Consider the following 23,746-nt stretch of genomic DNA (forward strand, 5'->3'; position numbering starts at 1 on the left):
AAAAGGAAAATAAGAACAAACTGGGGAATTACAGACCAGTCAGCTTGACTTCATTACCATGGAAGGTAATGGAGCAAATCTTACTATATATTTTAGGAATGTGCATCTGTCTGTTTGTTCAAGAACACCTCCTAAATAGTAAGACCACCAAATTTGGTATGCAGCTTCCTCTTATCATAACTTAAAGAAAGGTAAGGGTTTGGTCGTGATAGAACAATGGGATGGGCCTAGAATTTGATTGTTTCTCATAAAATGGAAAGAGAGGGGTCCAGCAGGAGGGACAGTTATACTGCAGAATGACCACCGGAGGGCAGCAAGGGTCCAATGATGGCAACTGGAACAGCTATAACCCCATTGGGCCAACAGGGGGTCGAGGTGGAGAAATGGACAGCTCTCTACTATATATATCAGAGAGTTTGTTTGTGTGTCTGTCCCTCAGTCATGGGACATGCACCTTTTCCTGGCTGTGCCTGCTGTAGCTACAGTGGCCATGTACAGGCAATTCTCATCTGGCCCCAAGCTGCTGCTCTGAGAGGGCTGGGGTTATCCTCTCTCTTTCTCTCTCTCTGGGGTAGTGCATACTGAACCCCTCCTCCACAGCCCCACCCCAAGACACTGATTTAAATTAAGACAAACAAAACTTATTTGAATTAAGGACCTGAGCAACACTGGGTCAATCTTCCAGTAATCAATACATTTGCAAACAGCTAGAAGATAAGGTGATAAGTAACAGCATGTATTTGTCAAGAACAAATCATACTCCCTCAAAAAAAGCTACTAGTTTGGTAACAAGCCTTGTGGATAGGCTGTAAGTGGTAGATGAGCTATATCTGGACTTTAATAAGGCTTTTGATACTATCAAACATGATCTTCTCAAACAAACTAGAGATGATCTCCTCAGACAAATGCCTTGATGGAGCTACTATAAGATGCATAACTAGGTGGACAACCATTCCCAGAGAGTAGTTATCAGCAGTTCATAGTCAAGCTGTAAGGGTATATCAAATGGGGTTCCACAGCAGTGTTCCCTCTACTTTTTTTTTCCGTGTGTGGAATGAATTTTGTGTGTACCAATATGGAAATTATCGCCTCCACTTTGGTGCACATAAAGTTCATGGATGATCTGTGGGTGGTGGGGACAAGAAGTTCAGAATGTGGGATGGAGCTTAGCTTTGTTGGGGGGGGATGAGGGTTCTGTTTGGGGGTGCAGGCTCTGTGGGGCACCTGGGGTTTAAGGTTTGGAGTATGGCAGGGGGCTCACGACTGGGTCAGAGAATTGTAAGGGTGAAGGCTAGGGGTAGGGATGGAGGGGTTTAACTACAGATTCCCCTGGGAGAAAGGGCTCCCCCAGTCCCCTCTCACTGTAGCAGCTCCAGGCTAAGTGAGAGGTGCCTCTCTGGCAGCAGTTCCAGCTCCGATAAAGCTGAGTTGGGTCTGGAGGAAAGACATCTCTCTCTTAGCTACAGCAGGTCTGTGCTGCTGGAGATGGCAGAGAGAACTTTGCAAGGCCCCTCTTCCCCCCGCTCTGTCTTGCAGTAGCTCCCTGCTAAGTCATGGAGGCATGTCTCCTTCAGCTCTGGTGGCTCCCTCCTGGGGCCAGAGCAGCACACCTCTCCTCCGGCCCCTGCAGGGAGCTGTTGCAGCCAGGGGAGAAGGCCTCGCTGGCCACAGCAGCTCTGTGTGCAGCAGCCTTGCTCAGGACATATTAGAAGGAACTCTATTCCCCAGAGATCAGTCTTGTGCCTGGTTCTGTTCATTATCTTCATAAGTGATTTAGATAATGACATAGAAAGTTCATGATGTTTGTGGATACCACCAAGTTTGGAGGGGTTGCAAGTGCTTTGGAGGATAAGACTAAATTCACAATGACCTAGGCAAACTGGAGAAACAGTCTCACGTAAATAGGATGAAATTCAATAAGGACAAATTAAAAGTACTCCATTAGGAAGTAAGTCAATTGCACACATACAAAAGGGGAAATGACTGCCCAGGAAGGAGTTCTGTGGAAAGGCATCTGGAGATTATAGTGCTATATTACTATAGTACAAGCTAAATATGAGTCAAAAGTGTAACACTGCAAAAAAAAAAAAAGAGTGAATATCATTCTGATATGTTAGTAGGAGTGTTATCGGCAAGACAAAAGAAGCAATTCTTCCATTCTCCTCCAGACTGATAAGGTTTCATTTGAGTATTTTGTCCAGGTCTAGGCACCATATTTCAGGAAAGAGGTGGACAAATTCAAGAAAGCCCAAAGGATAGTAATAAAAATGATTAAAGATTCAGAAATCTGAACTGGGGGGGAGAAGGGGAAGACTGAAAAAACCTGGGTTTGTTTAGTATGTAAAGAAGAGAAGACTGAGTATGAACATAATAGTTGTCAAGTGCATAAAAGATCATTACAAGAAGCATGAAAAATTGTTCTCCTTAACCTCTGACAATAGGAGAAGCAATGGGCTTATACTGCAGCAATGGTAAGGACATCGGGGAAAACTTATTTAACATTGGAACAAATTGTCTCAGGAGGTGGCAGAATCTCCATCATAGGAGGTTTTTAAGAACAGGTTAGAAAAACACCTGCCAGGAACAGGGTAGTTATTACTTAGTGCTGCATTTAGTGCAGAGGACTGGACTAGATGACTTATAGAGGTCCTTTCCTACACTTCCATTTTGGCACACTAGCTATGTCAACCACCTGTTGGTAAAACACAGTAATATTTGCCTCACTCACCTCCACCACAAAACTGATAGTTGTCCTTCCTGTAACAGGCTAGGATACCCAGATTCTAGATGGCAATAGCAAGCAGCTGCTGGACTGGCATGGCCTACTGCATTTGTATTAGGAATGTGAATGATTAACCTTACCGGCTGATGCTTACTGCTTACAGTTAACTAGTGGCCCACCCAGAATGGAGCACCTGCTGTCACACCACAGGCGGGGGAGGGCAGCCCAGCCAGGCCTGCTGTGCCACTCCATGGGCAGGGGACCTGCTGCAGCCTGGTCAGGCCTGCCGCCCCAGGCACAGGTTTTGCTGATCCTCGAGCAGGGCTTCTGGGTGCTCAGAGCACACAGCAGAACTGGCTGATGTATGTTTATCAGGGTCCTCCGGAGGCAAGCAGCCCCAGACCTTGCCTACAGAGCTGGGCTGCACAGCACTGTCTCTGGCTGACCTGGAACAGATGGCAGGAGGGGAGCAAGGTAGGGGAACTAGGACAAGAGGGGAGGGCAGAGTGGAGGGAGTGTAGTGAGACAGGGCATGGTGTGGGGGAAGTGGTCCAGAAGATGTGGGCAGGATATGAGGGAGGTTGGGTGGGGGGGAAGTAGAGAGCTGGGCAGAGCAAGGTGTGGGGTGGACTGGGTCAGGCAGGCTGAGCAGGGGCTGGGGGATGAGTAGAGTGGGAGAGCTGGGCAGGGCAGGGCGTGTTTAGGGAAGTGTGACTGAACAGGGTATGTGAGGAATGAGGTGGATAGGAGGGGAATTGGGTGGTCTGGGCAGGGCACATGGATAAGTGAAGGAGGAGCGGGACAAGCAGAGTGTCGGGGTGCAACAAGGTTGGGTAGAGCATTGGGGGAAATGAGGTGGGTTGGGTGTGGGGGGCAGAAGGCTGATGTAGAAGTGGGGGAGTGAGGTGGACTGAGAGGGACATGGCAGGGTGTGGAGGTAATGAGGTGAGCTGGGTGTGGGAAGGGCACAGGCGTGGACTTGGACTGAAATTAGGTTAACTAGGCAGGGCTTGTGAGGGAGCTGGACTGGGTTTGAAATGGGAGAGGCCAGGAACCTAAGCTAGGAGTGGGCTAGGAGGCATGTGAAGGATGGAGGCTGGTGTGGCAGTGGGGAGGGAGAGCCAGAGCCAGGTGCAGGGCTAGTGTGGGAGTGAGATAAAGGGCAGGGAAGAATATGTGAGGAAATGGGGCTCAGGGGTTTCTAGGAGAGGGATGCAGCAGCCTGGGCTGGGTTTGAAATGGGCAAGGTGAGGAGCTAAACTGGGACTGAGATCGCGTAGAGAGTCTGTGGAAGTGGGGCGGGGGGAGAAACGGGCAGAGTTGGTAATAGCAGGAAGGCGCGGACAAGGGCTAGGCTGGGTGAGCGATGGAGGCTGGAGACCATGAGGAAAGGGCGGGAAAGCTCGTTGAGGAAAGGAAGGGGGAGGGGAGCCGCACTCCTGGCTTGAGGGACAGTTGGCGGGGCCGCCAGTGCCAGGCAGGCGAGGGAACCGCCCGGCGCGTCCTTAACTCTCCGCCCAGCGCCCCGCCCCGCTCCACTCCCGGAGCCTGGGAATAAAGTTCAGGGCCGGGCACGGGACGGGAACTCGCAGCGCGAGCACAGGGCGGCTCCCGCCTGCTCCGAGCGCCCGGCCATGGCCTCCAGCGAGCTGGCCCAGAAGCTGCAGCGCCGGCTGCTGCTAGAGAAGAGCGACCCGCAGCCCGCGCCCGGCGGGGAGGAGGAGGCGGCGGCGGGCAGGGGGGCCGGGCAGGAGGAGGACGAGGAGGAGGAGAGCAGGAGCTCCATGCTCGCCAGCGCCGACTCGGAGCTGGGGGCCAAGCTGAGCCGCAGGCAGGACATCAACGAGGGCACGGCCCGGCCCCGCCAGGCCAAGGTCTTCAACCCCTACACCGAGTTCAAGGAGTTCAGCCGGCGGCAGATCAAAGACATGGAGCGGATGTTCCGACTGTGAGCAGCCCCCCCCCCCCCCTTTCCCCGGGCGCCTGCCCCTGGCTAGCCGCGGGGGGTGCGAGTGCCCGGGGGCAGCCCCGTGCCCGGCTGCTGGCTGGCTGAGTTGGGAGGCTCGGCCTCCACCCCCGTCTCGCCCCAGTGCGGATGATGAGAGACACTGGGGGGGAGAGAGCGGGTGGCCCCGGGAGTCGTGTTGGTCCCGCTCTGGCAGGCAGAGCGGAGCGCGAATCCAGGGTTTCAGACGCGCGTTCTTGCGTAGCAGCCCTTCGCCCGCGGTTGATGGTGCGAATGAATGAAGTTAGGTTGCTGTGACTCCGGGAACTGGTAGGCTCGATTGGGCTGGTGCTGTCTGCGGAACTTAATGCGTCGGACACCAAAACTTTTCTTCCCTCCCCTCCCCCGCATGCCACCGGTTGCTGCTTCGGCTCTGAATCGTGTCTGATTGGGCAAGTGTTTGCCTCTTTATCATTCCAGAAAAAGTCACATTGCAGCAGAAATACTTGACCCTTCGCTATTTTTCCCTGCCTCCCAAAGCAAACTGCAGTTATAATTAGCCGCCTCTTCTAAAAATGCCTGTCACTTGTTTTAGTAACTCAAATGGGCTTTGAAACAGGCTTTTCATGTTTGTTAACATGCTGTCTTGCAGATTCCTGAATAATATTTCATGGAATTCTTCCAAAACTTTACTGTGAACCTCATTGTAGAATGCTTTATCTTATTTCAAAAGTGGGTGGTGTACATGAATCTTTGATTGTTTCCAGGCAACTCTAGAAGTTGATGATTGAAATAAAGGGCTTCCTTAATAGTTTCCTTTTAGCTCACCTTTAAAGCTAGCTTAGTTTTATGTGCACTAACACTTTTAGTGCTTGTTGTGTCATAATTGCCCGTTCTTTTTTTGTAGTTATACTGGGTTTTTCTACTCAGTCTTTTTTAAATGAAGTTGAACTTTTACAAACTGTTGTATGAACAAAATGGGACTGCTGAGCCTCAAACAGCACTAACCCTCCTTTTGAGTGGCTCTTGACACAGCCAGTATCCCCCATTCACTTTTCCTAACTTTAGTTACTCCTGGGGAAATTCCATATCATAAAAATTCTGCACACAATGCTTTACAATTCTGCTAATTGTTAAAGTAACACTATATAGTCAGGAGTTAAAATTATTTTGGGAACTTTATTTCAAAATACCTGTCAGTGAGAATGTCTATAACAATACAAACATAAGGCTATGTCTACACTAAGAGTTTCCTTGGCAAAAAATATGCTAATGAGGGACTCTTTTGCATGAGTTGTGATCTCACTTGCATATTTTCTGCCTATCCGTTCTTTTGCTAGGATTTTTATGCAAAAATAAGCAGTGTGGACGTTTCTTCTTTGAGCAAAAACCCCTTTTCCCGCAAGATCCTTATGGCCCAAAAAAGGAGACTTACCAATCTTGCGGGAAAAGTGTTCTTTTGAGCAAAAAGAAAACGTCCACACGGCTTGTTTTCATGCAAAAACCCCAGGGAAAAACGGGATTGGTAGGAAATATGCAAATGAGATTGACTCATGCAAATGAGTTTTGGCATTTTTTTTTTTTGCTGAGAATTCGTAGTGTAGACATAGCCCTAGAGTGGAGTTAAACCTCTAGGACAGTGGTTGTCTAAGTATGTTCCACAGACGAATGGTTTGCAGTTGTCTTGCAGGTGGGCTGTAAGCTCAGGACTCGTCATCCTGCTGCAGCTAGGTGCTTATGCTGGTCCTCCAGCCCTGTGCTTCCCCCCCACCCCCATGAGGTTGGAGCATTAACGCCAGTGTCTCGCTGGGGAGAGGGGAACGGGGAGGGAGAAGGACAGTGCAGGAAACTGTTCATCTGGAGGCTTTCCCTACTGATCCCATTAGCTGTAATTCCTTCCATTGGGAGCAGCAGGGAGCATGGAGGTAGGTGAGCACCTCTCATGCCCCTTATGCCCAGACCCCACACAGCCATTAGAGATGTAATATTGTATCCAGTTAGGATTAACCGATAAGCATTATTTATCGGTTAATAGTTTACCAGCTTCATGCAAACCCCCCGTTCTCCTGCAAGTAAGTGTTTTAGTAGGCTGGCCAGCTCAGTCCTGGCTCATGACAAGTCCCAACAGCTACGCCCTGCTGCAGCTACCTTTCTGCTCCTTAGGTACTTCTAATGCAGCGTGGCAGCAGCGGATACTTGCAGCTACCTGGTGCAAGCTGGGACTGAGCCAGCCTGCTTGCTGGCCCCTTTAGGTATTTCCAGAGCTGCTTATAAGGTAATGGTGTAACAGACAATATCGGCTACACGTTTACCGGATTACATGCAATTTAACATCCCTAACCCCCATTGCCCTTACACATACCCTCCTTCTGAGAACCTGCACCCTCCCTTCCACCCAGATTTCCCCACCCCTCTCCTACACTCAACCTCCCTCCTGGCCAGACCCCACTGTTGCACCCAGCCCCTCACCTGCACCTGTCATCAAAGATGTTTGGCTGGTGATCCATGGAAAGGTCTGCGTTGAGTGGGGTAAGCTGTGGGCCAGAAAGTTTGAGAACTGTTGCTCTAGGACACCCCACTTCCTGTATCTCTGCTCTTCTCCCCTCCCCTAATATAGCTGGGGGGAGCAAACACACTCAGCACCCCCATTTTCCCTGCCAGAGGCCTGCTGCAAGGTGTCCCCTTGGCCCAAATGCTCACAGCCCCTCTCTCCAGAAGCCAGGGAAACAGGAGAAACATCCAGATGCTAGGTCCTGGAATTGCTCACAGATTCCTGCCTTCCTTGAGGATGTGCTAGGAACTGCAGCTGCTGGGAATCCTCCAGTTCCTTCCCCTCCCTCCTTGGTTTTGCCTTCTATTTGTGAGCTGGACTCAGGTGACAGCCAACATCTTCGCATGATGTGTGGGAGGGAGGGGCAGGACGGGTCAGGGACAGTCTCTAAGACAAACACTAATTTCTGCAAAATAATGCAGTGTGTCATGGTGCAAAATTTACTTGAATTTTCCAGAAGTACTTGAGTCTTCATGTTGACCACAACCACAGTTCTACCTGTTCATCTGTTACTTCATAATTCCTTTGTTACCTCTCTCCACTCACCTGCCTTAGCCCCTTTTGTTGTCTTTGTGGAAAACTGCACCAAGGTTTTCAACAAGATTGTTCCACCATCCCCATGCAGATCCTTCCCTGCCCTCTATTGCTCTGATAATTGGTGCTTATTTGTTTGTCTGTCTCTTCCACCTGTACCTGTTAAGCCTTGTCCTCATTCTCAAGTCCTTCTTTCTTTTAGACATCTTCCTCTCAAAATACAAACATTGCTTGTTACCTATCCTCAAAAGCCCTTCTTGCCCCCTTAAGCGGCTTTTCCTCTGAACTCTCAGAATGCCCTGCTTACAACTGTTGTCTTGAGTTACCCTCTTGACTTTTAGTTGTATTCTTTTTAAATAACTTAGCTTTTGGCTTTGCCATCCTGCCTATAAGCAATTGTCCAATTAGTGATGGGCCTGTGTCTATAGACAAATAATCAGTTATGACATTACAAAGAGGTATTGTAGCTGAGCAGGTGCTAGCTAGGGTGACTCTTGGGAATTTAAAGTGGAGTGTGTTAGCTTTTTGCTTATGTGCTCTCCCTGGTGGGGGGGCTTTCAATCAATTCTGTTGCTGATGCAACATTAATTGCAGTTCGTTTTCAAAATGAATAAAATAAAGGTTATTTTTGTCACCATTATTTTGAAACAAGATCCTCTGCCAGTTGAATGAGATACTTTGCTAATTAAACCAATTAGTCTGGGGGAGGAGAAGATGAGAGCAAATCCAGGTGGAAATGTATGATGAGTCTCTTCCAGCTCAAATAACAAAGGAAAAACAAACACAATTAGAACATAAAATATGAGGAATTCAGCAAGTATTGCATTCAGTTCTGGAAATGTAAATACATTTCTTGCTTATAGGTTACCTGGCTGCAAAGTTCAGCAGTTACTGGTAGCCTTTTTCCATGGTGGCCATATTTGAAAGCTAGCTTCTGTCCACTGTTAAATTGCATTGGATAGAAGCTTTCCTCCCTTAAATTTTTGTATATATGAAGGAGATGGGATAGAAGGTTTTCAGCCTAATACTAAGGGGGCTTGTGTGCTGTACACACGGAGTGCAAGTCATTGTAGTTCTTCTTGTAATAAGGGGGACAAGTGTAGGGAATCGTGAAATTTGATGAGGTTAAGATCAACTTCAGATTTCTAGCAGCACTTAGAAATGGAAGACTAACAAATGACTCTTGTAATGATGCCTCTTGGTGACACAAGTTCTGAGCTTTGAGGGATGACCATAAATAAAGTCTCACTAGCAGCCACTAGGCAATTCAAGGTAAACACAAGAACAAGTGGCTATCCATAAACTGGCCATCAGTAAGCTTAGGCCTGAAATTAGATGGAGTCTCTAACTCTGAGGCATAAAGTTTTTCAAAGGGAATAGTGCGGGTGAACAACCCAACATATAACAAGACTGATCTTGAGAGGTTCATGAAGGGGTTGATATGACAAAATCTGCTTGTGAGTGCTATCACAAGCAGAAATTGACTACATGCACGTAGCAAATATCTCCAGTAGCCAGTGCTGGGGTGCTAGTGGGAAAGGCACTGAGTTAACTCCAGAGAAGTTTTTTCCTGATGTCTGGCTGCTGGGCCTTGCCCATGTTCTTGGGGTTGAACTGATGTTTGGGGTCAACTTGACAATGCGCCTTTTTGTGTGTGCCTTCCTCTGCTGCATGGAGCACATGTCACTGGCAGATTTAACAAGTGTAAATGGGTGATTCTCTAACTTGAAGCTTTTAAATCCTGATTTAAAGGCTTTTTGTGTAACTCAGCCAGAGGTTAGGGTGGGCAGATGAGGTAATGTAGTCTGCAGTGTTTCAAAAGGTTTGACCTAGATGATCATGATGGTCCCTTATGGCCTTAAAGTTTGTTTTAAGTAGCTCCAATGTGGATGGATTCTCTGCAGAGAAAGCTGACTTTGTATCAGGCAAGAGAGCAAACCTCGGGTGCCTACAAAACTACCAAACATCCCTGGCAATCATATGGCAGTGAACATCAAAAAGCAACACCTATAGTAGCATCCTACTTGAATGTGACAAGAGGTGAAAAATACTGCTGTGAAATACTGATGACAATGGAACTCACTGTGGTTGAGCTTGGTAACAAACTACTGCTATTTAAACTACTTTGTGAACAATTTGCATGTCCATCTGACTCTTCTTTCTGCCCTCCCACCCCAGAAAATCATGCCGTCATAGTTGATTTCCACAGCCACACCACCATCAGGGGATCCTACTACCATGAGGAAGAAGCTGAGAAGTGGGCAGCAACAAACTATCCTGGAAATTGTAGCACACGGTCTAAATGTACCTCTAACTCTATCCTAGTCTGTGTCTCCTCTGAAAACACAGGGGCTATGTCTACACTGGCCCCTTTTCCGGAAGGGGCATGTAAATTTCATGAGTCGTAGTAGGGAAATGCGCGGGGGATTTAAATATCCCCCGCGGCATTTAAATAAAAATGTCCGCCGCTTTTTTCCGGCTTTTAAAAAAGCCGGAAAAGAGCGTCTACACTGGCCCCGATCCTCCGGAAAAAGCGCCCTTTTCCGGAGGCTCTTATTCCTACTTCAAAGTAGGAATAAGAGCCTCCGGAAAAGGGCGCTTTTTCCGGAGGATCGGGGCCAGTGTAGACGCTCTTTTCCGGCTTTTTTAAAAGCCGGAAAAAAGCGGCGGACATTTTTATTTAAATGCCGCGGGGGATATTTAAATCCCCCGCGCATTTCCCTACTACGACTCATGAAATTTACATGCCCCTTCCGGAAAAGGGGCCAGTGTAGACATAGCCAGGGAGCTTCAGAAGGTTTATGTTCCCACAGTAGCAGCACAGACTAGGGCAGGTGAGACTAGAGGCTTCAGTACTATCCAGGAGAACAAGGTACCTGATGAAATTCAACTTCTGAAAGGCTGGACTAGGAAGATTGAATTCCTATGAATTGGATGGATCCATCTTTAATAGTAATCCAACCCACAAGCATCTGGAAAATTTGTCTCCGTGGTATGACAGATGGCCCAAAAGCCCATCCCTAGGAGATGCCAGACACTATATGGGTCTGGGTTTTTAGAATAGACCAGCCAACAATATGAATCAGAACTGCTTGACTTGGGTCCTTTCAGTGAAGAAATCATGGGGCTCAGGGAAATGCTTATGAGAGGCTACGTCTACACTGCAGCCTGCTTACGCAAACAAAATGTGAAGTAGAATATCGCTGCACTTCATTTGCGTAATTAATTAGGGGCCATTTTTGCGCAACAAGCTTTTGTGCAAAAAGGAGCTGTGTAGACGGCTCCTTTTTGCACAAAAGCCTCTTGCTCAAAATCAGCCCCTAATTACGCAAATGAAGCAGGGTAATATTCTACTCTGTGCTTCGTTTGCATAAGCTTTTGCAGAAGAAGGGATCAGTACAGACATAGCCAGAGAGATCAGAAAGGGGTGCCACAATCTCTGGGAGAGCCAAATGAAACAACCAACATGTGCTATACAGGATGTCCTCCCTGTAAGTCCAAGATAAGTTTCACTGTAAGTCTAAGTGTGTTTTGGAACATAACTTAGTGGGGAATTTTTTTTCCTCGCAGCTGAATTCCATTTCTGCGAATTGGTTTTGGATTTTTTGGGGGGGAGGTTTTTGAGTGGCGCTTAACAGCAGGGAATGGGAGGACTTACAACACATCCGTTCCTATAAGCATTAATGACTTTAGTGTGGCACAGATATACCGGGGTGACTTATTAGAGACGCCCTATATAACATCAGAAAGCATGGGTCAACATTTGCAAGCTTAACCCTTACAGATGATAGAATTTGATTATCTTCATAGTCTCACCCAACCACGTCACTCACCAACTCCTACTAAATAGTAAATCAGCCCACAAAACCAAGTGCAAAACAAAACCGGCTAAGCGGGAACTCTGATATTTGGGAGACTACCAACTCCACAGTGAGTGGTCAGCATTGTAAGCTGGTAGTATCCATAAAAACCCCAAGTATGGAAGGCTGCTGGACTTAATGGTGTTTCTAGTTGAACAACTACAGTTTGAAACGGAAGCATCAAAGTGGCCACTTGACGTCTTGAATTCGAGAGACATAATGCAGATATCCAGGCTGGAGAGACAAGCTGAAATGGTTGCACATAACCCACATATAGAACCAAACTCTGCAAAGAGTAAAGGGCCGATCTCCTTACTGTGCTCAACCTACAAGCTAAATGACCAGATGAAAACTGATATAATTTTTGCAGTAATGGAAGGGCACCTGAGTGAACTTGGTTTCCACACACGACATGGATTTTGTGGTTGTTGTAAACTGAACTCAATACAGATGGCTTCAAAATGTCATAAACAACAAGTCCTGTGGCACCTGATAGACTGACTAATTTATTGGTGCATAAGCTTTTGTGGGCAAAGACCCACTTTGTCAGATGCATATGATGAAGTGAGTCTTTGCCTATGAAAGCTTATGCTTCAAAATGTCAGGCTAGTGGTTCATCTGGTGCCTGCCTATGACTCTGTGAATAGAAATGGGCAATTTTTTGAGAAATAGCTACATAGTCTCAGTCACGTGCTCTTTGCTCAAGAGTTGATGTTATTTCATCAAGATACACGGTCAGATAAGTAGATGACTTATTCACTGGAATGGATTGCTCTAAGGTTCAGTATTACCCTTGGGCTGTGTCTAGACTGGCAAGTTTTTCTGCAAAATCATCTGCTTTTGTGGAGAAACTTGCCAGCTGTCTACACTGGCCGCTTGAGTTTCCGCAAGAACACTGACGATCTCATTTAAGATCATCCGTGTTCTTGCAGAAATACTGTGCTGCTCCCATTCGGGCAAAAGCCCTCTTGTGCAAATCATGTGTGTAAGAGGGCCAGTGTAGACAGCACAGTGCTGTTTTCCGCAAAAAAGCCCCAATGGCTAAAATGGTGATGGAGGCTTTTTTGCGGAAAAGCACGTCTATATTGGCCACAGCCATTGTATGAGGAATAAGGGAAGTCGGAGGAAGAGTGCTCTTATTTGGAAATAAGTGCTGTGTAGAGACTCCCTATTTCAAAATAAGGTATTTTGAAATAAGATATGCAATTAACGTAGCTTATTTCAAGTTAAGCCCTGCATTGCAGATACACCCTGAGTGTGTTTGGTCAATCAAACTAAGACAGAGTATACCTTCCGCCTAAAACTCAGTCAAGCTCTACACGAAGTCCAATTACTGTGTGATGGTAAAGTCCTTGTGTACTATGACCCTCCTATGTACTTTGGGAACTTGTTAGAGTGAATGCTGACATCCATAATGTACATGAATGTCACTTGTTTTTGGTTCAATTCTAGGCACCTGATTAGCATACAGTGGGGAATTGACCCCAAAATATTCAGAGCAACTAATCTCTGCTGATCCTGCACAGCATCCCACTATGATCCTGCACAAGCCACGCTCACAAAACTGAACTTTTTGTTAGCCTTGTAGATTTTTCACAGGGACTTGGAAATGGATTCCCATAGTGTCACTAGCAGCTGTCATTGTCTCATAACAGTTGCACCACGATTAGTGAGGTGGAATGCCTTTTTAATAAGAAATAGGTCAGATACACACATTCCATCGCTGAAGTCCTGAAAGAGCTTTGCTCCTGAAAATCCCATCCACAATACCACAGTGGAAGGCTACTGAGTAACAAAATGGTGCAAAATGCTGATCTTGGAGAACCTGGTTCCTTTGGGGGGGGGGGGGGGGGAACCTCCCTCCAATAGTGATAAATGAAAACAGTAGTGCACTCTAAATTTGGGGCAGGAGCTGGGCTGTAAACGCTGGTGGTGATCTGACTGAAGTTACGATGGACGTTAAACAACTTCACATGTGATTTATGGAGAGCCAAAGCAAACACTGCTTGATATGTTACCTTGTGTTAACATCCTGTTCTCAGTGACACCAAATCATGGCTATAGTTTTGGACCAATAAGCACTGCTTACTAGTGCATAACAGAGAATGAAATCCCGTATTAAAAAAAAAAATCTACATATTCAAGTACTCACTTGGGTTAGGCCTTTGACACAGGCTGAAGAGGTGGCACAGTTGCCTCCCTCTTACTGGAAATGACTCACCTTGAATTTTTTTATTTGTTTTGTCAGAAGGCTGATAGAAGTAGGGCTGTAAGAGTTCAGCTGTTTAAACAGTTAATCGATAAGCTGATGCTTACTGATTTTTGTTTTTGTTTTTTTTGTTAAAACTCTTCCCTCCCAGCACATGCCGGCTACCTGCCCTGCTCCCAAGGAGCTGGCTGCTGCCCCATGCCGGAGGTGCTGCAGTACGCACCTTTGCAGAGCGAGCTGTGCAGGGCAGCAGCTGACTCCCTGAGACTGAGGCTGGCAGTTGGAGCCAATGCACTGGAAGCCACCTTGTACTATGAGCAGTCCCAGGCGTGCAGGATGGCCTGGTGCATCTCTGGTCTCAGCCATGCGGGGCATGCAGGTAGGGGCCCCACGTGGTCTGACTCAGCTTTGGCAGGCTGGCAGGACATCTCTCCCTGCCCTAGCTGTGCCTAAGCTACCCAGGCCAGGCAGGAGGTTAAATGTTAACCCGATAAACAACTAAAATTTTAACTAATTAAAAGATTTATACCCCTAGATAAGACGAGCACTGGGGATGATGATATAGAGAATGAAATTGCTGGAGAAGCTCACAAGACTGATTCTTGTCTACAATACAAATGTATTGCTGGCATAATTATACAGACATAGCTCCCTAGCGTAGATGTGTCATATGCCAGCAGAAGTGTTCCTTTTGGAGTAGTAACGCCATCTCTTCAAACTGTATTACCTACAGCAATAGAAACATTTGTGTCTCCATAGTAGTCTGTGCTGATGGTTGTGCAGCCAGAGCTGCCTGAAGTGAGGTGGGGGTTTTCACCCTTCTGACACAGGTATGGCAGCAAAACTTTGTAGAGTAGACCTGAGCTGGGAATGTAAGGAGTGAAGTGCAGAATTGAGGCACCATGGACCATGCTCTTACTCACCATTGTGGAAGTGAGAGAGTTCCTTTCAGTGCTTAACATCCTAGCTCAGAGGATGAGTCACTCTGATTTAGTTTGTTTTGCTTCTTTTGGGTACCAGCTGAGCAAACTGCTTGAGCCTCATCCAGGAACTAATGACAAACTAGATGAGAATTCTGCAAACCAGAGAAACTGGGAAGATGGCCAAAAAGCAACTCAATAGTATCATGAAGAATGCTACCAGCAGCAAGCAACAAGTGAGGGAAGATGAGTCTGAATTAGAAAGTTTAGGCATGTTGGAATCTGTGCAAACAGGAGTCTGTCTAATAAATTGCAATGTGTACATAAAAATGGGGCATGTGACTTCCCAAAGGCTAGAGAATATCAGAGGGGTAGCAGTGTTAGTCTGACGAAGTGGGTTTCTGCCCACAAAATATGCTCCAATAAATCTGTTAGTCTATAAGGTACCACAGGACTTCTCGTGGGAAAGGCTAGAGAGGACATTTCAACAGATAGCTTCAGGGCCGTGACTAAAAGGACAGAGTTTTAGAGGAGAGGGTATTGAAGTGCTAGTTGGAGGGAGATTAGACCCTCAACACACAAGGAACATGCTTTGATTACAATGGGAATTATGTATCCGGCTATGTACTCTGGCACTAAGAGCTGTCACTTCTTGGAGAGTAGTCCTGTACTGGGTGTCACTTAACGTAACCAGTGTCTTGGCTTGTGGGTTGGACTACTGATTGATATTCTGAGCTAGGACCATCCCAGGCTGCCTACTCAGTACTCTAATGGTTCAAGAAACAGCAGCTGGTTGGGTTTTTTCTTCTCCCTCAGAGCTATTTTAAGCCCGGCCTGTGGAAAAAAGTCTGTCCCCTTGCCCCAATGTTCACCATGCTCATAAGTGCTTGTAATGGGACAGTCCTGGGATTTTGGTAGGAATCTGTAATATGAAAATCTAAGATGCTCCTTATTTTATTTAATAACAGGGCATTGAGGATGGCTCACTCAGGGCATGTCTATACTACAGAGTTTTGTCAGAAAAACGGCCAACAAAGCCTGAGTTATGTCCATACTGCAGTTTGATTCTTCTGAAAGTAAATCAAAAGAACAGAGGAGTTTTTCTAGCATTGGTAATTCTCTTTCTACGAGCAAGAAGGCTTTTTCTGAAAAAGGTCTTTTTTTGGGGGGGGGGGGGGAAGGTGTGTGGGGACAGGGAAGAAGGAGTTCTTTCAAAAGAAGGGGGGCGGGGGAGCACAGGTGCCCTGGTGGCCACTCTGTCCATAATAATCATTGCTTAAATGCAAGAGAGCATCCATACTGAATGGACACAATCTTTGGAAGAGCAGATGGCTTTCTCAGTGTACTTGTGTGTGTGTGTGTGTGTGTGGATGCTCTCTTTCGGAAGAAGCTTTTTCAGAAGATTTCTTCCAAAAGGAGGTTCTTCTGAAAGAATTCTGCAGTCTAGACAGAGCCTCCGTCTCCTGTTGCAAAAGTGATGCTTGATTTTGTTGGGGTTCATGTGTTGACAGCCATGTAAGCATGTCAGTGGATATTTCTCCAAATGAGGTCACAGCCATGGTGTCCCTTAGCGCTCTCCTTAGCTGGAAGATGTGACTTCTCTTGGCTTTCCGATACGTTTTGTGTACCTTCATGAAGTGAAGTTTCTCTTACTGCTGTTCTAATCTGGCCTTGAAAAAAGAGGAAATGAAGGGGGGGAAAGAAACCCATGAGTTCTCCTTCCAAAATGAACATTTAGTCTAATTATAAACTGCCCTGGGCAACACTAATAACAACCCCTATAAACAGAAACCCTTGATGATTATAGGGGTAGCTGTATTGGTGGAATTTATGAAAGTGGTCTCTAAATCATCTGTGTTCATCATAGGCCCAGCCTTGCCTGAATGAGGAGAGGAAGATAGGGCATGATATATCCTGTTTGAAAGAGAAGATTGAGCTGCTAGCCTTAATAATACTATGCTCCTTCAAACTTTCTCTTGCATTAACACATACAGCTTCCAGGGTTTACATTAATAACGTGCAACCCTGGAGACCTGACTCCTTTGGGTACACGATAGGCAATGCCATGATCTCCACCTGATCCTCACCTAAGTACTACAGCTAGAGTTGCCAGGTGTCTGGTTTTGAACTGAATAGTCCAGTATTTGAGCTTTCTGTTCAGGAAACAAACTGAGAAAATAGAAATGTCCAGCATTTTCTAAATAAGATGTAATGTAGATTGTGATGTAATATCAAGTGTGTCCGGTATTTTTGTTGAAACCATCTGGCAACCCTAGCTATAACCTGTTCAGGAGTGGACCATAAGAGGAAAGTTCAGTCTCCACACCTATTCAGTGAGCTTTATTAAGGACAAGAAGACTTACAGGGCATTGGCCGGTTGCTTCAGGGCTGGGCGGTGGTGATGGAGGGGCGGGTGCAGGAAGCTGGGGGTCAGGGGCCTTATTCAGTGTACTGGTAAATAAGATGGCAGAACCCTAGCCTTGCTGGCCACTCCTTTGGTGGTATGGCATTCCTCAGTGGACACTGGAGGATAGCTCTTCCCTGTGGGCTCACTGCCCCCAGTGGACACTCTCCTATCACTTCTCTCCAAACAGCAGCTCCTCCCTTTGCATGTTATGGAAAATTGTCCTTCCCGGGGGTTCCAGTTGTCCCAGCACAACCATGCCCTGATCTTGCTGTAAGAGGAAGTTGAATACTAAATTAGGTGGGCCTACTTCTTCGGCTACGTCTACACAACATGCTTCTTGTGCAAGAACTCTTGAGAAAAAGGTCTTGCGCAAGAGCGCGTCCACACTGCCATGTGCTTTTGCACAAAAGTATCCATGCCAGAGTGGATACTCTTGTGCAAGAAAGCTCTGATGGCCTGTTGCCCATCCACACTGCCTTCTTGCGCAAGAGTGCTTATTCCTTGTGAGGAGAGGAATAACTCTTGGGCAAGAAGCCCTCTGTTCCAATGCTTTACTGTAAATTTACTTGCGCAAGAACGCACATGGAGTGTAGACGCTCCTCCAGTTTTAGCGCAAGAACAGCTGTTTTTGTGCAAAAAGCTTGCAGTGTAGATGTAGCCAAGTGTTTAGGAGAGGTTCTTGAACAGACAAACTGTAATACATACACGTGCGCACGCACCAAGGACACAAGCACAGACTATCTGTCCCAAATGGCTTAGAATCCATGATTTCAAAAATTTTCATAGGAGAAGACTTATCAGGTGTGTGTGGTGATGTTCATGTATTTTGCTAGCTCTACAACTACAAAACTGAGTTCCTTTATCTCTGTTTATTGCCTCCTAGAGGGCAATCTTCAGCAATGTAATCATGTCTGTTAGGAGGGCGGAAACCACTTGAAACAGATATTGGTAATGAGCAAAAAACATGGTGAAAGCTTAGCATGTAATGAGCTACATGTAATGGTTTCGTAATTCATCAGAGGTGCACTAAGCTATATAGTCCCCTTCTGTCCTGAAGCTCCAAGGGCCTATATCCAATGGCTAAAGTAGATTGAAAGAAGAGGAGGTGCTTTGATTCTTCTTCTAAAAGAAATCTCTCCCCCCTCCCCCACTTATATGTATCCACGCAACATGGGTTTCTAAACCATGGTCCTCTGTACCAGTAACCTCTGGCTGGTCACATGTTGCTGGGCTGCCTCCTTGTTTTGAGCTTTTAAAGTGACTAAAAGGAAGCTATATAACTTTCTAGTACTTTATGTTGAGGTAGATACTACACATTGTAACCAAGATCATGACCTCCATTGGGCTAGATCAGTAGTCTCCCAACCTTTTGGAGCTGCTGCATGCCTGGGGGTGGGGCCATGCACCTGGGGTGCAAAAACATAAATGCCCCAGCGGGCACTGCGTTCGAGACCACTGGGCTAGATGCTTTACCAAACTCATTATGAAATTGGTCCCTGCCATGAAAAATGTTCAAGCCAAAAGGAGAAGATGAGAGGTGGGAGGAAATGCAGGGGTGACATGACTAGGGATGTGACAGGGTAATTGACAGGGGCTAGAGCAGCTCCTCACAGGCAGAGGCCTGCTCGAACCCCGTAGGGCCTTCTGCAGACAGAGGCTGCTCCTGCTTGGCTGGAGCAATCCTCACCTGTGGGGGCAGAGCGTTGCAGATGTCTGTGGCAAGAGGCCCCCCTGCCTGCTCTCCCTGTACTTGGTTAAGGAGCTAAACATACTGTTTAACTAGTTAACCAATTAAATAGGATTTTACATCCCTAGCCATGACTGCCTTACAGTCACACTGCAGGTTAAAGACCTAGCAGGGAAGGAACCCAGCCTTCCAGCATCCCACTCGGTGCCCTGCTCATTGGACCACTGATGTGCCTGCTAATGATGGCAGGTTGTTTCTGTCCAATGGCCAACTCTCCATAGTTGTACAGTAGCTGATGCCTAAGTGTGGACAGGAACAAGACAGGCTTAATTGATGCAAACGCTGACTTGCCCTTGTGTGTTTAGGCAGCCCTTGTACAGTTACACAGATAAGTGGCCACTGACTGAATTACAGATTGATGTATTCTGCGTAAGTAACTGCTGTAGTTGCAACAGGAACGTTTCATTATATGGATTGGCCAGTTTGCCATTACTAATTAGAAATGAGAAGGGAGCTGGCACACAGACTTTCAGAGATCCCAATGAAATTTGGGCACCAAAATGTTATTAAAAATGTCTATTCTCCCATTTAAACAGGAGAATCCAAAACAGGGGTAACGAGCTGTTGTACGTTCCAGGTTGTCAGAGACTTACAGGAGTAGCTCCTATCTAGGGATAAGCTAGGGGGTGGTGGTAAAAGTTAAAACTTGTAGAGATGAAATGTAGGACATTTAAAACAGTGAGTCCATTAAATAGAAATTCCGTGTAAGTGTGAAATGTAGAATTTGTGTTTGAATGCTAATTATCTGTTACGCTCAGATGGAAAACATTACACATGACGACGATCCCAGCTGAATGATAATTTCTTTGCCAAAACCCTAGTAGAGGTTAGGCTGTTTGGTCTCCAGCCTCATACGTTACAAAGTAGAAACTAGATTTGTCTTTTTTTATTTGTTTGGGTATTTAAAGAACACTAGTGTTTCTCTCCTGCTTGAATTCTAATCTAGGAACATGGGATTGTCATAGTGCATCATACCTATAGTCGATATTGAGTCATGCTAAGGGCATCTGAAGTATTCACATAATGGTCTTTGCTCTAGTTATGATTTACTCAGACATTAGTTGTAGCAAACACTATTAATGTTGAAGTGAGTACCTTAATTCTGGGGTTTCCTAACATCTGAAAGCTTCACTCAGCAGCTTTGTTTGTGTGGCATTCACCCATGACTGTCACTGCTATTGCTGCTCTTGTCCATTGTGACTCAGTAAACACAAGGTAGCTAAAAGCAAATTCTCCTAAACTTTAAGGCCCTGCTCCTCCTGACTTATGTGCTGTGAGTTTCTTGTGCATGTTGGTTTGGGACAGACAGGAGCTCAGAGTTGAAATCTGGGCTGTGGAAAAACCCTGGTAGTGCGGGGGAGAGGGCCTACCTATACCAATAATACTGAGACTTCAGTGGTTCAGGAGCCAAATTAGGGAGCAGCATTATCCAAAAGAGCCACAGTAGTGTGAGTTCATTGTTCTATTAACTAAGAGTACTCTGAGGGTATGTCTACACTACCCTCCTATTTTGAAATAGGAGGGTAATGTAGGCATACCGAAATTGCAAATGAAGCCCGGGATTTGAATTTCCCGGGCTTCATTTGCATAAGCTGGGCGCCGCCATTTTTAAATCCCGGCTGGTTCGAACCCCGTGCCGCGCGGCTACACGCGGCACGAACTAGGTAGTTCGAACTAGGCTTCCTAGTTTGAACTACCGTTACTCCTTGTGGAATGAGGAGTAACGGTAGTTCGAACTAGGAAGCCTAGTTCGAACTACCTAGTTGGTGCCGCGTGTAGCCGCGCTGCACGGGGTTCGAAACAGCCGGGATTTAAAAATGGCGGCGCCCGGCTTATGCAAATGAAGCCCGGGAAATTCAAATCCCGGGCTTCATTTGCAAGTGCGGTATGCCTACATTACCCCGCTAGTTCGAAATAGCGGGGTAGTGTAGACATACCCTGAGTATGTCTATATATGCTGTTGTCATAGCAAGAGGATTGCCCAAGCATTATTTTATCAACTTCAGTTGGTCATTTCAGTAAGTGTATTACTCAAAATGATTAAACTAGTATGTTAATATCGTGGGCTGCAGGGGAGACATTAAAGAGCCCCTTGCAGCTCAGGACCTTCGGTGTGAGTATCACTGGTCTACACTGACCTGAACTTGAGTGCAAAATGATCCTGGAGTTCTTGGGGCAGGGGTCTTCTAGTATAGAGAGAACTATCTTTAATGGTTACCAGGTTGTGATTTTTTTTTTTTTTGTTTTGTTCAGACTCACGTGTCCCTTGGAAGGAAACATACATTTGAAAGTTATGGACTATCAAACACCCATTTCCCCTCCTTTACCCCTGGAGTGTCAATGCTTGAGTTTTTCTCCTAACTCGGCTACCCCTCTGAAGCTTTTCTCCTTCTCTGTTGGGGGCCATGTTAGTAAAGCTGGGGCAAGGGTTATTTCTGTTTTTTTGGAGCTGTGTTTTTTTTTTTTTCCCTGTGAGTAAGCGGCCCTGGACTCAAAAAAAGGTTCCCTACCCCTGTTGTAAGGTGGTGTGGTGGTGGTTTTGGTTTTGTTTTGTTTAAACAGCTGAGGGCAACAGTGATGAGGACCCTGTCATTCACATCTGTTTATAGCTGTTTTACCCACCACATTTTCTCAACCTTTTTTTTAAAAAAAGTACCCATTTGAAAACTGTTAGTATTAGGGGTACTTCTAATTTTTTTTAGACACACACAGGTGTGTGTTTTTTCTCCTACCACTGCAACACACTTGTTTAAACAACTTAATCGTAGCCGGGCAGGCGATGAAATTTTTAGGTATTAAACAGTACAAAAATAATAAAGCATTGTAAAACTTACAACAAAAATTCAGTTTTCTCCAAACATCAGTTGTGTTGAAGTATCCCCCCCCCCCCCGACTTCTCTCAAGTACCCCTAAGAGTACTTGTACCACTGGTTGGGAAACACTGTTCTGGATGGCTCTGGGACTTGCAGGTCTTGTCTGCAATAAGCTTACTCCTTACCCACCAGTGCTAGTATAGACAAGGACTTCAATGACTGCAAGAACGATTGTATGCTCTTTTGGCAGAGGGACCAGGAAGTCTATAGCTTGGACTAATTATAATCTGTGACCTAATTAGCTCTTTATTTTAACAATGTGAGAATGCGGTTTAAACCATTATAATAGATTCCTTCTGGATTCTTACAAACTCTCTGGAGAGTCTAAGCCTTACAGCTCACCTTGGCACAATCTTCTAGCCTGGGCAAATGCCATCCTAGCACTACAGGGTAGAGATGTCAATCTGAAAATTGAACTTCAGTCTCTCTCCTCCAGCCCATGTCTCTCAAGGGAATTTGGGGGCGGGAAATGCCCATTGGCCCATCTTAACCCTAATGGGAGCAGAAAATGTCAGTGAGGCTCCTGTGTTCTTATCACACGTTAATTAAACCTGTTTTGTGAGGGCTGAACTGGTAGGGAATTGGTTTAAACTCTCTTTGCATGTCATAAAATAAACGAAAACCTTCAGCCCTGCAGTGGGAAGTACCTCATATGTCTTGCCCTGTTCCCAATACTAAATAAGGAACTTACTCCGTATAAGGGACTTCTCTCCTCTCTTTCCACCCCTTAACTCTTATTCCCTGCTCCTTTTTATTTCCCTTTTGCCACCATCAAATTGACAGTCTGGAAGTAGCATTTGTGCCTTGTTAAGATGTTGCTTTTTTCTGATAGGCCTCTACTTTTAAGGATGTAATAGTATAGTCGACTAATCAATAAGCAAAAATGTGTAGGTTAATGCTATAGACTCCCTCTTCCCCCCCCCCCCCACCTTTGCCAATACATTTTTAGCAGACAGCCCAGCTCACTTCTGGCTTGCAGTGGATCGAGAACCTACTCCTGCTGCAACTGCATTTAAAGTGTATTGGGAGCCAGGCAGCCTGGCTCAATTTCAGCTCACGTGGAGTCCAGGAGCTCAGACCCACCTTAGACAAGGGCTGCAGCAGCACTAGGCAACAAGTAAGCACAAGGGGAGCTGTTTTTTAAACTGGCTCCCCTCCTGGACCAGCTCCTGCCTGACACCCTGCATTGGTTCCTTCGATGCAGCAGCTGCCGGCCCTGCCCCCGTGGACTATAGAATAGTCAACTAACGGAAAAGAATTCATGAGGTTACTCGACTATTTAATTAACTGATATTTAACATCTATACTCGGACACAGCTGTTTGCTTTGTGGGAACTACAGTCTCCCTGCTGGGACTAGCAGAGGAAGTGGCAAGAGTAACGTAGTAGTGGATGTGTGGTACGCTCTGGTTGGGCATTCACTGGTGGCTATGCTTGGGCTGTGGGTGACCCCTGCTGGCCTGTGTCTGTAAGCACTGCCCAGTGGGGGGGGGGGGGGTCCACCCTGAAGGACCTTGCGTCACGTAGATCGTAGCCCAACCTGTTCTCACCTGAGCAAGGAAGAGTTATGAACAAAGAAAGGGTATGGTTTGGAGAAGTGGCAGTCTTGGTTGGGAAAACATGAAGAGAAGAGACTAAGCTAAGTACTGGGGGGGTCAGGGGCCTGTGGACCCCTACCCCAAGGGGCCTGAGGCTGCCTGACCCCTCACTTTGATGCCCACATAGAACCTGGGCTGTGCTGTACCTCACAGAAGCAATACATCTTCTCTTCTTTACTGGCTGGCGGAGTCTCACCTTGCTGCAGACCGGGTTCAGGGTCAGGGGATACCCATATGGCTACATGTGACGACACGGTGGGTATGTCTCTATTAGCAAAACCAGATACATGGGGTGGGGGGCAGGAGTGATGACAAGTTATCTACAGTATGGAACTGTGTCCCTGCTGCCAATGTGACAAACCTCCCAAGTCTGTAACCGTC

At 46.4% G+C, this 23,746-nt stretch overlaps 1 protein-coding gene across 1 annotated transcript in view; it reads left to right on the plus strand.

Annotated features, from left to right (window-relative positions):
* Window positions 1-4,139: 4,139 nt before the first annotated feature.
* Window positions 4,140-23,746, plus strand: part of EFHD1 (EF-hand domain family member D1) — a 40,430-nt gene continuing 20,823 nt past the window's right edge. The window contains exon 1 of the mRNA XM_006123680.4: window positions 4,140-4,670. Coding sequence (XP_006123742.2) covers window positions 4,357-4,670 — 314 coding nt within the window. The 5' untranslated portion in view covers window positions 4,140-4,356. The remainder of the gene's footprint in view (window positions 4,671-23,746) is intronic.

Source organism: Pelodiscus sinensis, chromosome 10, assembly GCF_049634645.1.
Source record: "Pelodiscus sinensis isolate JC-2024 chromosome 10, ASM4963464v1, whole genome shotgun sequence".
Taxonomy (NCBI): Eukaryota; Metazoa; Chordata; order Testudines; family Trionychidae; genus Pelodiscus; species Pelodiscus sinensis.